The sequence below is a fragment of the Drosophila melanogaster genome, chromosome 3R, assembly GCF_000001215.4.
Source record: "Drosophila melanogaster chromosome 3R".
NCBI lineage: Eukaryota > Metazoa > Arthropoda > Insecta > Diptera > Drosophilidae > Drosophila > Drosophila melanogaster.
The window spans coordinates 16,251,340-16,264,146 of NT_033777.3; the positions used below are offsets into that span (position 1 = coordinate 16,251,340).

The following is a 12,807-nucleotide window of genomic DNA, read 5'->3' on the forward strand; positions in this document are numbered from 1 at the left end:
ACAGTCGAATTCGTCCTTAAAGTCTCGACAGTCGGAATGACATATTGATGGATCGCTTGGGATGGTCAGGTAGAAAGTGAGTGCAGCAATCCTAGAAAACCGAAATTGAGCCCGAACTCACTGGCGTGTCTAATGCGCTGCATCCTTTTCGGGGATTATGGTTCTCGACCTTAGGTAGAAATGCTCTCCCGACCCTTCGGCGGCTTACAATGGAATGGGATGATATGGGTTGGTTGGATGGTTGGTATTGGGATTTGTAAGGGTCTCGACTCACGTTTCACGAAAGCCTCACTCTGCCGTACACATCTCGCAAACAGCTGAGTTGCCTTTGCCGGAAAGGAGGCGAGGTTGGGAGGTATGGTTCATTGACCAAAAGTTACCATTCTTAACCCCCACTTCCCCCCACTTGGCCTCCTCTCGTATGGGTAATGTATGCTGTCAGCTGTTCCCCCATTTCGCAAAATCACAAACACCATACACATTCACGTACGCAAAGTGGGAAGAGCGAGAGATGCCTTGCAAATTTTCAATGTCACCAATTGCGATGCTAACTTCGCTGCCGGCGTCGCTGCTTATAAATCTTCGACATGAAGCGCAACAAAAAGCCGCAAAAAAAGAAGGCAGAAACAGCAAGCGGCGCGCATTGAAAATTGCTCTAATTCGCCAAAAACAGCTGATTTGGTCGACGACGCCGCCGTCGCGGTGGCTTCCTGTCTCCGTCGCGACCGCTGCCTCCGCCTCTGCTGCCAATCGACGTCCCCACATCGACACGGGGACTCGGACTCGCACTCGAAACTCGTATCGGAATCGGAATCGGAATCGGGGGTTTTGTGTCTGTCAGTCGTGCGGCGAACTCCGTGGTGCGGCAACATGAAATGGCCGACGCAAAATATGCGCACATCAAAAAAGTCTGCCTCATACAACGCAACCCACAAACTCCCCACCACCCCAAAAACCATAGCCCAACCATAGATAGCTCGAGCACAGCCTTGATTCATGTTTGGGTAAACAGTCTTACATCTATGGAGTGGACCAACCATTTTACAAATATTCATTGATACAGTTAAATTGTAGTCCAAAATATTTGTTAGAATAAAGTATTTTTATATATTTTCGTAAGCATAACTCTACTCTCTGGATCTTAGGTAAAAATATGAAAAGCTTTTACTGATTTTTTTTAAATTCTTCTGAACTTTTAGTTGTATAGTTGATATAAACTTTAACATTACAAATGCTATACCTCCGATTGTGCAAGTTCAACGTTAGTGGGAAAGCCGGGCTCGAAAATCTTTCCGTTCCCACATCGTCATGTGCCGCTATAAGCAAATAGCTCGCCCGCTCTGTTATTGTTGTGGGTGTTTGCATTCAAAGTTTTCACCATGAGGGAGGGAAAAATAACCAAGCCAGCATGGGAAACTCCGAGGGACTAGCCACCATATCGGCGTCATCTTGAGCTTCCCATCCACATCCAGATCCACATCCACCAACATATGAAACTAGGAGAGCTGTGCCCGCTGTGTAAGAAGAGTGGGAGAGCGGGTGGTGCGTCTTCGCCCATGTCTTCAATTCAATTCATTTTTATTATGATGAGCTGAAGACCGCTCGGCCGCTGCGTTTTCGTCTTCTTCTTATCCAACTTCGTTGAACCCCAGCTTGCTGGTAATTTTTTTTATTATGCCCCATCGTCGTTGTCTTCGGGCCGGAGCGCTCTTTTTTATGTTTCCAAAGTTTCTTCTTCCTCTATGGCTCGTACACCTAAATTGCTTTGGTGGAGATCGCGGCTTAAACCCAAACCCAGCTCGAAAGCCGAAACTCGACTTTTTTTTTTGCTTCTACTTGTTATTTTTTTCTCTTGACGTTGTTTTTTATGTGCGGCTCTCGGCTCGACTCGAACCGACTCGATTCGCAGCTATCGCACGTTGTGCCGTGCGCCCCAGCCGAAGAATTCAATGTGGGGCCCCAGACCAGAGCACCAGACCCAGACTCGCTCCGACCGTAGTGGATCGGGCCAGAGCCACAGTCGTAGCCAGACCCAAAGCCAAAGCCAAAGCCCACAGCCCAGAGTTAAAGCCGGAGTTTCAGAGCCCAGGCACTGGAGGTAGCAACAACGACAACGGCGACCGACTTAAATGCTTGGAAGTCGACTCTCGAACGGGCACAATGGGACGGAAAAGTAAAAAAAAGTATTTAGGGTCTTAATAGAAATGCAATATAATTTTAAAAAAGTTTAGTTTCAACCAAAAATTTGTTAGTTAAATAAACTTCAGTGTTCGCCTGAGCTAAGCTTAAAATACTCAGATCTATGGCAAATCATGTTTATTACTATTATATTTAGACCATACAGCTAAAGAAACTCTAAAATTGATAATTCCTTAACAGAGAAGATTCGATTTCATGCTAAAATGTAATTATTTTTTGTAGTTATTCATATTAAATTATTATATAGATAGCACTTTTGAGTCAGTTTTAGCCCACTGTCGCCTGGCTCTTAGCTCTTGGCTCTGCCTTTCGGCCAAACATTTCGTTTCGTGTTGCTTTGCTGTTGCTGCTGACGATGACTGGCTCCGGCTCTCAGGTTGGGTTGGTTTCTGTTCGCTGGCTGCTTGGTTGGCTCATAACCTGAAACTTGAATATTGTGGAATTTGAAGGTAGCGACGATGTTGTTTTTGTTACTGCAGCAGCAACAACTGCAGCGACGCTGCGTGCGAGCTTTAGACTCGGGCCGTCAATTTGGAGCCAGTCGAAGTCGGAGCCGGAGACGGAGACCCACCCACTCCCCTCGCTCCGCCAATCCCCTCCTGACTATTCAGTCAGTTTTCTGTTTTCAGTCCGCTGCCAGTGCCAGCTGAAACGAGTTGCTGGCGGAGCGTAAAATGCTGCTGTTGCTGCTGCTGTTGTTGTTGTTGCTATTGCTGCGCTAGTGTTGCTGGTGGGTAAAAAGCAACGAACGCTTGACGGGGACTGGCTTTTGTGTTGCTGCTGCGGTGCTTGGTTGCTGTTGCCGCTTGAAACTGCCTGAGTGATGTTGGTGTGGCAATAAAATTCAACTTCCAGCAACATAGCCAGCGAACGCAGCTCGAAAATCATCATCATCATCATCAGCCAGCCAGCCAGGCAGGCAGGCAGTCAGGCAGTCAGCCAGTCCCAAGATGATGGCCAGCATTGTATAAATTTTGTTTTCTGTTGCGGCTTATAATGATGGCCAGCATTTCTCCATTCGAACGAAAATTAGCGTAGAAAGTTTTCTTTTTCTTTTTATTTTATTTATTTTTTTGTGTGTGCTGTTGATGCTCGCTTTGGTTTTCCCGTTGCGAAGCTCAGCTGATGGGGTTTGATTTGATTGAGGGGGTGAGCTTTTAGCTGATTGGTTTTTAGCGCAGCTTTTAAGCGCACACGACGTATGCGCAACGAGCTTCGGCAGCATTACACATACGACCAGTTGTCAACAGAACAATGAGCAATGAGTGAACGCCGCCTCGCCTTTAAAACGACGACGGCGATGATAAGAATGAGTCAGCCGAAGCGGAATGGCAATGAGTGCGGAGCAAAACCAATAATTCCAAGAAGGGAACTTCTCGCTGTCGCAAAAGAAGACGTTGTATGGTTCTTGGTTTGGTTGGTTCGTTCCCAAAAGGGCGAACCATCCGGAGTCCGGACGGCCAGCATGTCTAGACTCGCTCCAGCCCCTATACCAAAAATAACACCGAAAATACAGCTGCAGACGCGAACGAGAACGGTACAACGTCGAGGGATGAAATGCGATGATGAGACATGCGGCAGTGGCAAAGGCAAACCCAGAGGCAGACAGGCCAAACAAGGGAAACCGGGGCAGAGCACAGGGACAGGGACAGAGGCAAGGGCTGGGGAACGGGGCATTGGCAGGGCCGGGGGTAGAAAAATGCGAAACACATGCGACTCAGCGACGACGGCGACCGACCTCGATGACGATAACACACAGCGCGCACAGCACAGCGGACTGAAAACGAAACGAAAACTCACCCTCTAAATCGGGTTCTCGTATTATATTCCCCCAGTACTGAAGGGAACTGCAGCAGCAGCAACATCAGTGGCACGGTCGCAGCAACAGCACTGGCAAATATGCGAGCATATGGCAACCCTTATGGATATATGCGTATGACAAAGGTCGTTCCTCGGCCGACGTACTACGCACAGATGTTCAAAACTCAGTGGGGAAAGACTCGGTTGAAGAAGGGCACGGAAATTGAACAGAGTGCCGGCAATTGAAGGGTGGCAACTCTTAAATATGGGCAACGTGAGTTGGAAATCCCCAGCCAGACTCCGCGATCGATAGATATAGTCTTAAGGACAAGGGTGCTGAAATTGTGGGGAAGAAGGAAGCTTATTGAAGCTCAAAATTTAAGGGATATATCAATTAAATTTCAGATGAATTTGTATCTTTAGATACATTCTGAAATACACTAAATAATATATCTAGATTTATGTAATTGAGATCCCAAAATAACATATATGTACATTCTGATAAGTAAGAACTATATCTCCAAAAAAAAAAAACTTTATCTACAATTTTAAACCTTTAAATATAACGTACATTTAATGGATATATATGTATATTTAGTTTTCCCGAGAAAGTATTCTCCGGCATTGTTTGGTTGCACTGTTGATCAAAAATCTTGACTGGAGCAGAACTCGAAAACTTAAAAATAGTTTCAAAACAGAAAAAAGAAACGGAAAAAAGTCCCACAGCAAATGTGGCGGAAGTTGATGGGAAAGTGCCAGCAAAAGAAGAGCATTCAGAATGGGAAGACTACGGCAATCGTGGCAGCCCACACGATTCTCGAGGTTCCGCCCTCTCTTTTCGTCTCTGTGCGTTTTATTTTAAGAAGATTTCGAGCAGCGTCGATGAGCAATGCCATCAGTCGAAAGGAGGCGGAGGTGGGACTGTGGCTGGGGTGGTGGAGAGTGGATGAGTGGGTGGCTGGGGTGAGGCGCAGGGTGGCTGACTGACGGAAAGACAGCCTCGACTTGGCTGGCTTGGCTGCTGTTATTGTTGCCGCCTGGCATTTTCCATTCCATTTTCATGGCTCGAGTGGGTGGAAGGAACGAGGGTGGTGCGTTGGCTGGTTGAGTGGGCGAAAGGGGGGAGTTCAAGTCCCTGCCTGACTTCCATTTTCTTGATAAGTTTTTAGCTGGCTGTGTGTCCTTTGTTGGCTCGTGCGAACCGTGAGGAAATTTATGATGCACAGAGGGAAAATACCAAACCGAAAACTTATAAATAAAGAAATTTATATGAGAACGATTGTAGCTTAAAGATCTGTGTTCTACTTTAGAAATATTTAATTGTAGGTTTTGTGTCCATCACAATTATTTCTCTAAGTTTACTTGCCGTGCTGTTCGCAACGTGCCTTATATTTTGGCGGCAAATCACTAAATTTATGTTATATTCCCTCTTATTGCAGGTGAATTCCGCGATGGGTCTTCAAGCAACAGCCGCCACCAAGCGGAAGCATGAGCTGACCTTCGACAGCAAGGATGCCAACACCACCTACACGGGCAACTGTGCCCCGCCCCCCGTCAAGGCCAACAAGTGGGCCATCAGCAACAACAACTACCTGGAGTCGCTCGAGGAGCAGCAGCAGCAACAGCAATCGCCATCGGAGCCAGCTGTTGAGTCCAACAACAACCACATTGTTTTAGAAGCATCAATGGATGCGTTGAAGCCAACGGAGCCAAGTATTAGCAATGGTCATGAAGTTACTACCGCCGTCGCAGCAATGAAAAGTCAAGCGGAGGTGCCACTCCCGCCAACAGCGAGTGCGGCGATACCGGAGGACAGTATCGCCAGGTTAGAGGTGGTCACCTCAGCCGTTCCTTGTGAGCCCTGGACGAGCAATGGGCCCACTACTCCTTCCGCGGTGGCAGGACCCGCAGCATCCGCGGAACCTGTGGATTGCATCTCCAAGCTGCAGGCCGTCGCGGTGCCCAGTGATCCTTGGGGTAGCATTGCCACCCGCTCCACTCTGGCAACGACTTTGCTCAGTGCCGATGAGCTGGACGACGATGATGATGATTTTGAGGACGACTACGAGGAGGAGGAGAGCATCATACCCACCTACTGTCCCATGCGCTATCATCCCTTTGTACCGCATCCGCACCCTCATTCGCACCAGCTGCCGTCCCATCCCCACCAGCAGCAGCCGCAGCAGCTCTCCCAACAACAACCACATCCCCAGCAGCAGCAACTCGCCCAGCAGCAGCAACAACATCCGCAGCAGCAGCGAAGCTATGCCCCCGGATATGGGAGCAGGCAACCCAACTACTATTCGGAGCCTTTCCCGCAGCAGAATTGCTCGCGGACAGGAGGACCGCAGCACATGACGCAATCACCGCCAACACCGCAGCAGGCGCGTGGTTTCGCTCCACCCCAGTGGGCGACAGCGGGTAGCAGTCCGGCCAATCCCTCATCGGGAGCCCAACAGTTCTACGAGCCGACCAACGGTGGAGCTTATGCCCCGCCAGCGGCGCCCCAGCAGACAATTCGTTGTGCAGAGAACGGCAAATCCTATCTGGACCTGGGCTGCAGCAGTGGCGCATCCGGAAATGCTGGAGGATCGCCCATCAGTCCGCCGCCCTCATCAGCGCCTGTTGTTCCATTCGCCGGCTTGCCTCTCCATGGCCTGCCTCTTAAAAGGTGCTGCGATGGACGACCCGGTGGCTGGTGCAGTGCCAACAGGAGTTGCTACAAGGACACGCGCCTGAAGATACGCAATCTGTCCATGTTCAAACTCTCCCGTTTCCGGCAGGTTTCTGAGCAGTCGCTGTACCGCTCGGTGCTCATTTGCAATACGCTGAAGCGCATTGATCGGGAGATCGAAGCAGAGGCCAAGGAGCTGCACCAGGCGGCGCAACAGCACCACCAACAGGCGGCAGCAGCAGCAGCCGCAGCAGCAGCAGCGGCGGCACAAGCGGCTCAGTACCACCCAGCCTACCAGCAGCAGCAGCAGCAGCAGCAATCCCCGCCAGCACCTCTGCATCCACATACGCAGCAGCAGATGGACTATGCGCCCGTGTTGAACTGTGCTCGTTTGGCCAACATGGATCACTACCAGCAACTCAGTTTCCAGCCCCAACACCAGCAGCAACAGCAGCCTTCGCAGCCGCATAGCTACCACGAGCGTCTGGACAGCCAACCCGCCTACAGGGGCGCGGCAGCGGGTGCGGGCAGCTTCGCCACGCAGCCGAGCAACTGTGATACATCAGCGGGTGCAAGTAGCAGCAATACCAGCGGCAACAGCAACAACTCCTCAGCGACGGCGGCGAGCAGCAACAGTAGTTTGCACCCCTACGATCACTATCCCTTTCGGGAGTCGCAATCTGGTCGAGCAACGCCCTTTCCGGCCTGCCCCACCACAACAGCAGCAGCGGCAGCAGCTTCGGCAGCAGCCGCAGCTTCCAGTGGAGGAGCAGCAACAACACTAAGTAGCAACATCAGCAGCTCCCCCGCATCAAGCAGCACTAGCAGCAACACCACTTCCTCAACGGTGATCAGCAGCAGTAGTGGGAATACCGTGAGCAGCAACGGCACCACGCCAGTTGCACCTACCGCAAGCAGCAGCAACTGCGATACTAGCGATTCGGGTTATGCGGACGACGACTCCACGCGATCCATCAACTGGAGTTCGGTGCTGAGCCTCAGTTCGCAATCGGCGTTGGATCCGCTCAACAACAACGATTTGTTTAGCATACTTCCGTCGGCGGCCACACCTACAGCGGTGCCAGTTTCAGTGCCAGCCAGTAGTTCCAGTTCCTCCTCGGGGTCCACGCTGGCATTCAGTGGAAGCTTCACCACCGTACAAGCCAGCGGCGGCAGTAGCAGTTCCTGCGGAAGCAGCTCCACCACCGCCACATTCACCACCCTGTCGACCATCTCCTCGGCCACCCACTCGCTGACCTCGTCGTATGTAAGCAGCATTAGCTCCAATGTGTCGGCGGGCGCCAATACCTGGGAGTACGGATTCCTGGACATGGAATTCGGACTCGGTTCGGAGTTCACGGAGCTGGTACCCAGCTGTAAGCTCAGCTCCGAGGATCTGTTCAAGAGCGGATTGGGCGGTCAGGTTGTGACCGCCTCCCGCCTGCACGACAACGAACTGGAGCACCCGGCCCACATCATGGTCGGTAGTTAGTATCAGTTGTAGACGATGACGGCGACGGATCCCCAGCGGATGGCGGCGTGCTGGTCGCGTCGCCTGCTGGCGCCCACTAGCAATTCCAAGCAGTATTGAATCGACGAAATGGGGGAGGGGCTGAGGGGATGTTAAATGCTAATTGTGCTCAGGTTGTGAACGTGCATGAGAATATAAATATATACATATATTCGAAAGTCTTGGTCCTAAATACCCCTCTCCCCCTTCCTTCACACAAGCAATCGGGGACACAAATTAATTGCAATCTTTAATGAAATTCTTAAGAGAGATCGAAGAAATGGCAGAACAATGAATATGACAAATGAGCAAGCAAAACTATTAGCAAATTTTTCTAAGTGTAAATATTATTAGTTTTAAGGCAAAACAGCGAACTCCTAGCCAAGTAAGTTTGAAACGGAAGCAAAACAAAATTCTATATTAGCGTAACTTTAGCATTGTTAGTTGCAATTGTTGCAGTTTTTCGATTCAACACCACACAAGAACAACAACAGCATCAAATCGAACAACAAAAGGCCGTTGGAAATTTTTCAAAACCCAAATCAATTAACAAAATTTACGTTTACGTTACGTTTACGTTGGCCTAAAGACGATGCAGCATTTGGCTTGCAAGGAGAAATTGATGAAAAATCGAAAAACGTTTACTATATTACTAGCCATAAGTATTATTATTTATATACAAAACCGCAGAAAACAAACAAACAAAAGAACAACTTAAAACAAAGTTTTATAAAAGAAAAAACAACCGAAAAAAAACACAAAAATAACAAAAAAATTAAAAACGCAAGCAAATATAAAGAATTTGTTAAAAAAAAAATACAATGTATTTCAATGTTTTTGGGTTGGGACACTTTCTTTGCAGCTGAACATATCCTGAAAAGGAATTATTCGCGCATATCTATGATTGAAATTTGAGCTCTCTCTCCCTTCGCGCCAAGCAAAAATTTTGATTTCGCGCGCCATTCTAGACAAAGTGTTGCCGTTGCGTGAAAGTAATTTTAGTGCTGCCGTTACTTGTAAAATATTTCTCTAGGTTCGGGTCTCTGCTACACAAAGCAGTTTACACTGCTTGTCTAGTGGATGCACCCGATAAGCTAGCTTGGTGTTCTTAAAATCTTTTTTGTTATCGATTAAAATTTAAAGAGTCTTTTGTATTTCTACTCCACTCTACTCTACATATTGTTGCGATGCAGGAAATTATGAATTTCATACATATGTAGATGTATATGTATATGTATGTATGAGTAAAGAATTTGTAAAAGTGTTTTTGGTGAAACAAGGAAGCTGTTGTTCTAAAATTAGCAATATTTTTTTGGCAGTAAAGGAATTCATTTTATTGAATTATTTGATATTAAATTATTATTATTTGATGTTAAATTAGATACCGTGGGTTCCGCTTAATAGTTTTTTTGCACTTAGACTTTGCGACACCTATTGAGGAGAATTTGCAGTAAGTACACTTACATTTGCAAACATAAAGTTGACATGGCAGAAGTGTTGTTCGCTTTGGCCCTTAGGTGTCGCTTCATTAGGCACTGACAAATATAGTTGGCAACTCGTCCTTACTACACCTACTATCCGCTAGGTGGTGCAAAACACGTAACGTAACGTAGTGCGATTATTTCACATAATAAATTAAATAATTGTAGCAACTGACTCCAAAATAGTCATGAGATGGTTTATTTAAATTTGGTTTAACCTCAAATTAATAAATTTAAAAAAAAATAAATAAAACCCATGATGTGTTTTTGAGCATTGAACGATTTTCTTATAACCAATTTCCTAAACATTATTCGTCCTTTTATTAAAGGCGAAATAAAAATGCAATTTTTAACAGGTAATTTATATATATTTACTTCATACTCACATATAGGAAACACTGCGGACAAGTGAAATTGGTGGAAGAGCCAGCGAGAAGTTTAATATAAATCTCTCACAGTGCTGGCGCGACCGAATTCAATTTACAGTCTACGTCCAAAGCTTTAACATACGAAATGCAACGACAGCAGTTAAAATATATACTTCTTATTGTATATTCTATTGAGACAGTGGATGTAGGCTTATAATACAATTATCTGTGGGTCAAACTTAATTGTATCTATAGACGAACACATCTTCCCGCCAACGATTATGTACAGGCTGTTAAATGCATACACGTAACCGATATGCACTATTTTGGTGTCTCGGCTGCTGGTTGGTGGTCGTTAGTAAGATAAAGCCCTGTGCGTACCAACTTAAAGTTAAGTGATTAGAAAACTAAACAAGTTTTGAATGCAGGTTGCATCTACTTCAGCATCGGTTCCTCCGCGCTTTACAGTTTCTTTGCAGTTAGGGTGAGGGGTGGGGCAGCTGTGCCTGTGATGGATTTGTGATCAGCACGCTCCTGATCCGAAAGCCAGGCCATCTGCAAAGGATACATGATTGAAGGTTACCAAAGCACATAAGTTAATACACATTTTCAAACCCACCTTCTGCTTATGCTGCTGAGCAGCGGAGTAGCACCTGTCCAGGACCATCTTCTCGGTGAGCAGACCATCCTCGGAGGCATAGACTGCCGCCTGCCAGGACACGCCCAGCTTGGAGATTTCTCGACCCGACATACCCTCGCACAGAGCGGCCATCTTCGAACACGTCTTTCCGTAATCAAAGGTGTCCAGTTTGAACCGCCTAGAAGATTATAAATGGTTGTGAACAATTATCAAAAAATGTTCCAACTGCAAGAGCTCTTGCAATACTCACTTGGCACCCGCAGCGGCAGGCTGCAGCACATATTTGTCGAAGTACAAGCGCAAGAGGCGTTCCCGTTCCTCCAGGCCAGGCAGCGTGAACTCCACCATTTCATCCAGACGATCGTTGATGGCATAATCAAACTGCTCGGGAGTGTTGGAGGCCAACACAAGCATGAACTTGGGATTCTGCTCGGAAGTGCGGTACAGGAAGGCGTTGAGGGCGGCACGCAGATCCTCCGAGATCTTCTCAGAAGAACGTTTGCGTAAGAATGCATCCGCCTCGTCCACAAAGAGCAGAAGTCCGCGGCGTGAGGTGTGCGACCAGTCGAACACCTTGTGGATGGCGGTTACGCCCTCCTTGCCCATGGGCGCCACATCGCCACCGGTCATGATGGCAAAGTCCATGCCAGAGTGTTCGGCCAGCTTCTTGGCGAACATGGTCTTGCCCGTTCCTGGCGGCCCGTGCATCAAAACATTCCTGTACATGCCCTTGTTGATACGTGTGTTCTTTGTGGCGATGGCAATGTCACGAAGCCGTTCCTCCAGCTTCGGATTTAGCACAACGCCCTGCAGCGCATCGGTCGGCTTGGCGCGCAGCCTCTTCAGGTAGTGCAGCGGGTTCTTAAGGGCGTCCAGAAAAGCAAAGCGCGACGTCTCGCCAACTAACGTAGGTTTACCAATGCGCGCCTCCACATATCGAGAGACCACTCCAGTGGCGCCCTTGGCCGTGTACACACCCAGGGCCAACAACGAAAGTCCTCCGGCGGCGGTCAGCACCTTGTCCCAGTCGGTAAGCATAGCCTCAGCACCGGCACCGATAACAGTACCAGCGGTTCTGTGAATAAGTAACACAAAATCAGTTATTTCATCCTGCCTAGTTTGGGGTATCACTCACTTGATGCCCTCCAGTACGGTTGTTCGATGCTCCTGCGCCTTGAGACGGATCTTCTCCAAATTAATATCCCGGTTCTCGCGATCCACTCGTGCCTTGGCGCGCAGTTCGTGTTCTAGAAGCTTAAGCCGGTTCTTCTCCTTCATCTCGATCTCGTGCTCGATGGTCTGGCGCCGCATGGCCTCTTGACGCTGGACGCTCTCCTCCTGCTTGCGCAGGTTTTCCTCCTGTACGCGCTGCTGCTGCAACAGCTGATCCTCATACCGCTTGCGGGACAGCTGATCCTGGTATTGGGCACGCTGCTGCTGCTGCTTGGTCTCCTCGATGAGAGTTTTGCGGCGCTCCTCGTGGTCGATGCGCTTCTGCTCGACCTTGGCCTGCTCGATATGGGCTTCGTACTCCTTGACCTTGGTGTTGTACTCCGTTTGGCGGGTGGCCTCCTGCATCTTGGACAGCTCGAGGGCCTCCCGGGCGTGTTCTGCACAAGATTAACATGGGTTATGGACATGGACTCTGACGCATACGCACGTTGTGATAGCGTGGCGCATGCCGGTTATGCAATTGGCTGATGAAATTTTGTTCTTACTTGAGCGCTCCAGGGTTTTGGCAGCATCCGCTGCACGTTCCAGCGCCGACGAATCGAAGCGGTACGCTTCCATGGCCTTGCGCTCCGCCCGGCTCAGTTGCGAATCCCCGGACTTCTCGCCGGCCGTCCTGCCCTCCGGATCGGCAGCTCCTCCTCCTTCCGAAAAGCCGGCGGTCTGATCCGGCTGAGGCTGTTGGCGGTTCCTGCCCAAAAGCCACGACATTTTCCTAATATGTTGGCTTGCGCTTCTCGCGCTTTTCACTCAGTGTATGGGAAAAAAAAACAATCTAGAAAATATTATGAAATTTAGACAGCTTTCGCTTAACAACGTGATTCTTACTACTGAGCAGCGCTGCCAGATTCGGTAAATTGGAGACGGACAAATTGAAATGAAGTTATAAATACATCGATATATTT

General features: G+C 48.6%; 2 protein-coding genes across 4 annotated transcripts in view; one reads left to right on the top strand and one right to left on the bottom strand.

Moving 5' to 3' along the window:
* The window catches only part of tara (taranis), a 34,679-nt gene extending 25,689 nt beyond the window's left edge, over nt 1-8,990 (top strand). For both annotated transcript variants that reach the window (NM_080255.3, NM_169709.2), the window contains exon 2: nt 5,439-8,990. In NM_080255.3, coding sequence (NP_524994.2) covers nt 5,439-8,165 — 2,727 coding nt within the window. In that variant the 3' untranslated portion in view covers nt 8,166-8,990. The remainder of the gene's footprint in view (nt 1-5,438) is intronic.
* A 1,025-nt stretch (nt 8,991-10,015) lies between these two features.
* Nucleotides 10,016-12,776, bottom strand: bor (belphegor). Of its 2 annotated transcripts, NM_001260206.1 has the most exons (6): nt 12,731-12,776; nt 12,391-12,677; nt 11,808-12,282; nt 10,923-11,747; nt 10,652-10,850; nt 10,016-10,587 (listed from the first exon to the last, which is right to left on the bottom strand). In NM_001260206.1, exons 2-6 carry the CDS (start codon nt 12,611-12,613, stop codon nt 10,495-10,497), a joined length of 1,815 nt encoding a protein of 604 aa, NP_001247135.1. In that variant the 5' UTR covers nt 12,614-12,677; nt 12,731-12,776; the 3' UTR covers nt 10,016-10,494. The 2 variants fall into 2 exon arrangements, with proteins under 2 accessions (NP_001247135.1, NP_524996.1); NM_080257.4 differs by having other exon boundaries at nt 12,391-12,756.
* Between the last annotated feature and the right edge of the window lie 31 nt (nt 12,777-12,807).

Coding starts and splice junctions, on each gene's coding strand:
- bor (NM_001260206.1), bottom strand. CDS start 12,613: ATGTCGTGGCTTTTGGGCAGGAACCGCCAACAGCCTCAGCCGGATCAG. Junction 12,283..12,390: donor CAAAACCCTGGAGCGCTCAA/GTAAGAACAAAA, acceptor AATCTTGTGCAG/AACACGCCCGGGAGGCCCTC. Junction 10,588..10,651: donor CTCAGCAGCATAAGCAGAAG/GTGGGTTTGAAA, acceptor TATCCTTTGCAG/ATGGCCTGGCTTTCGGATCA.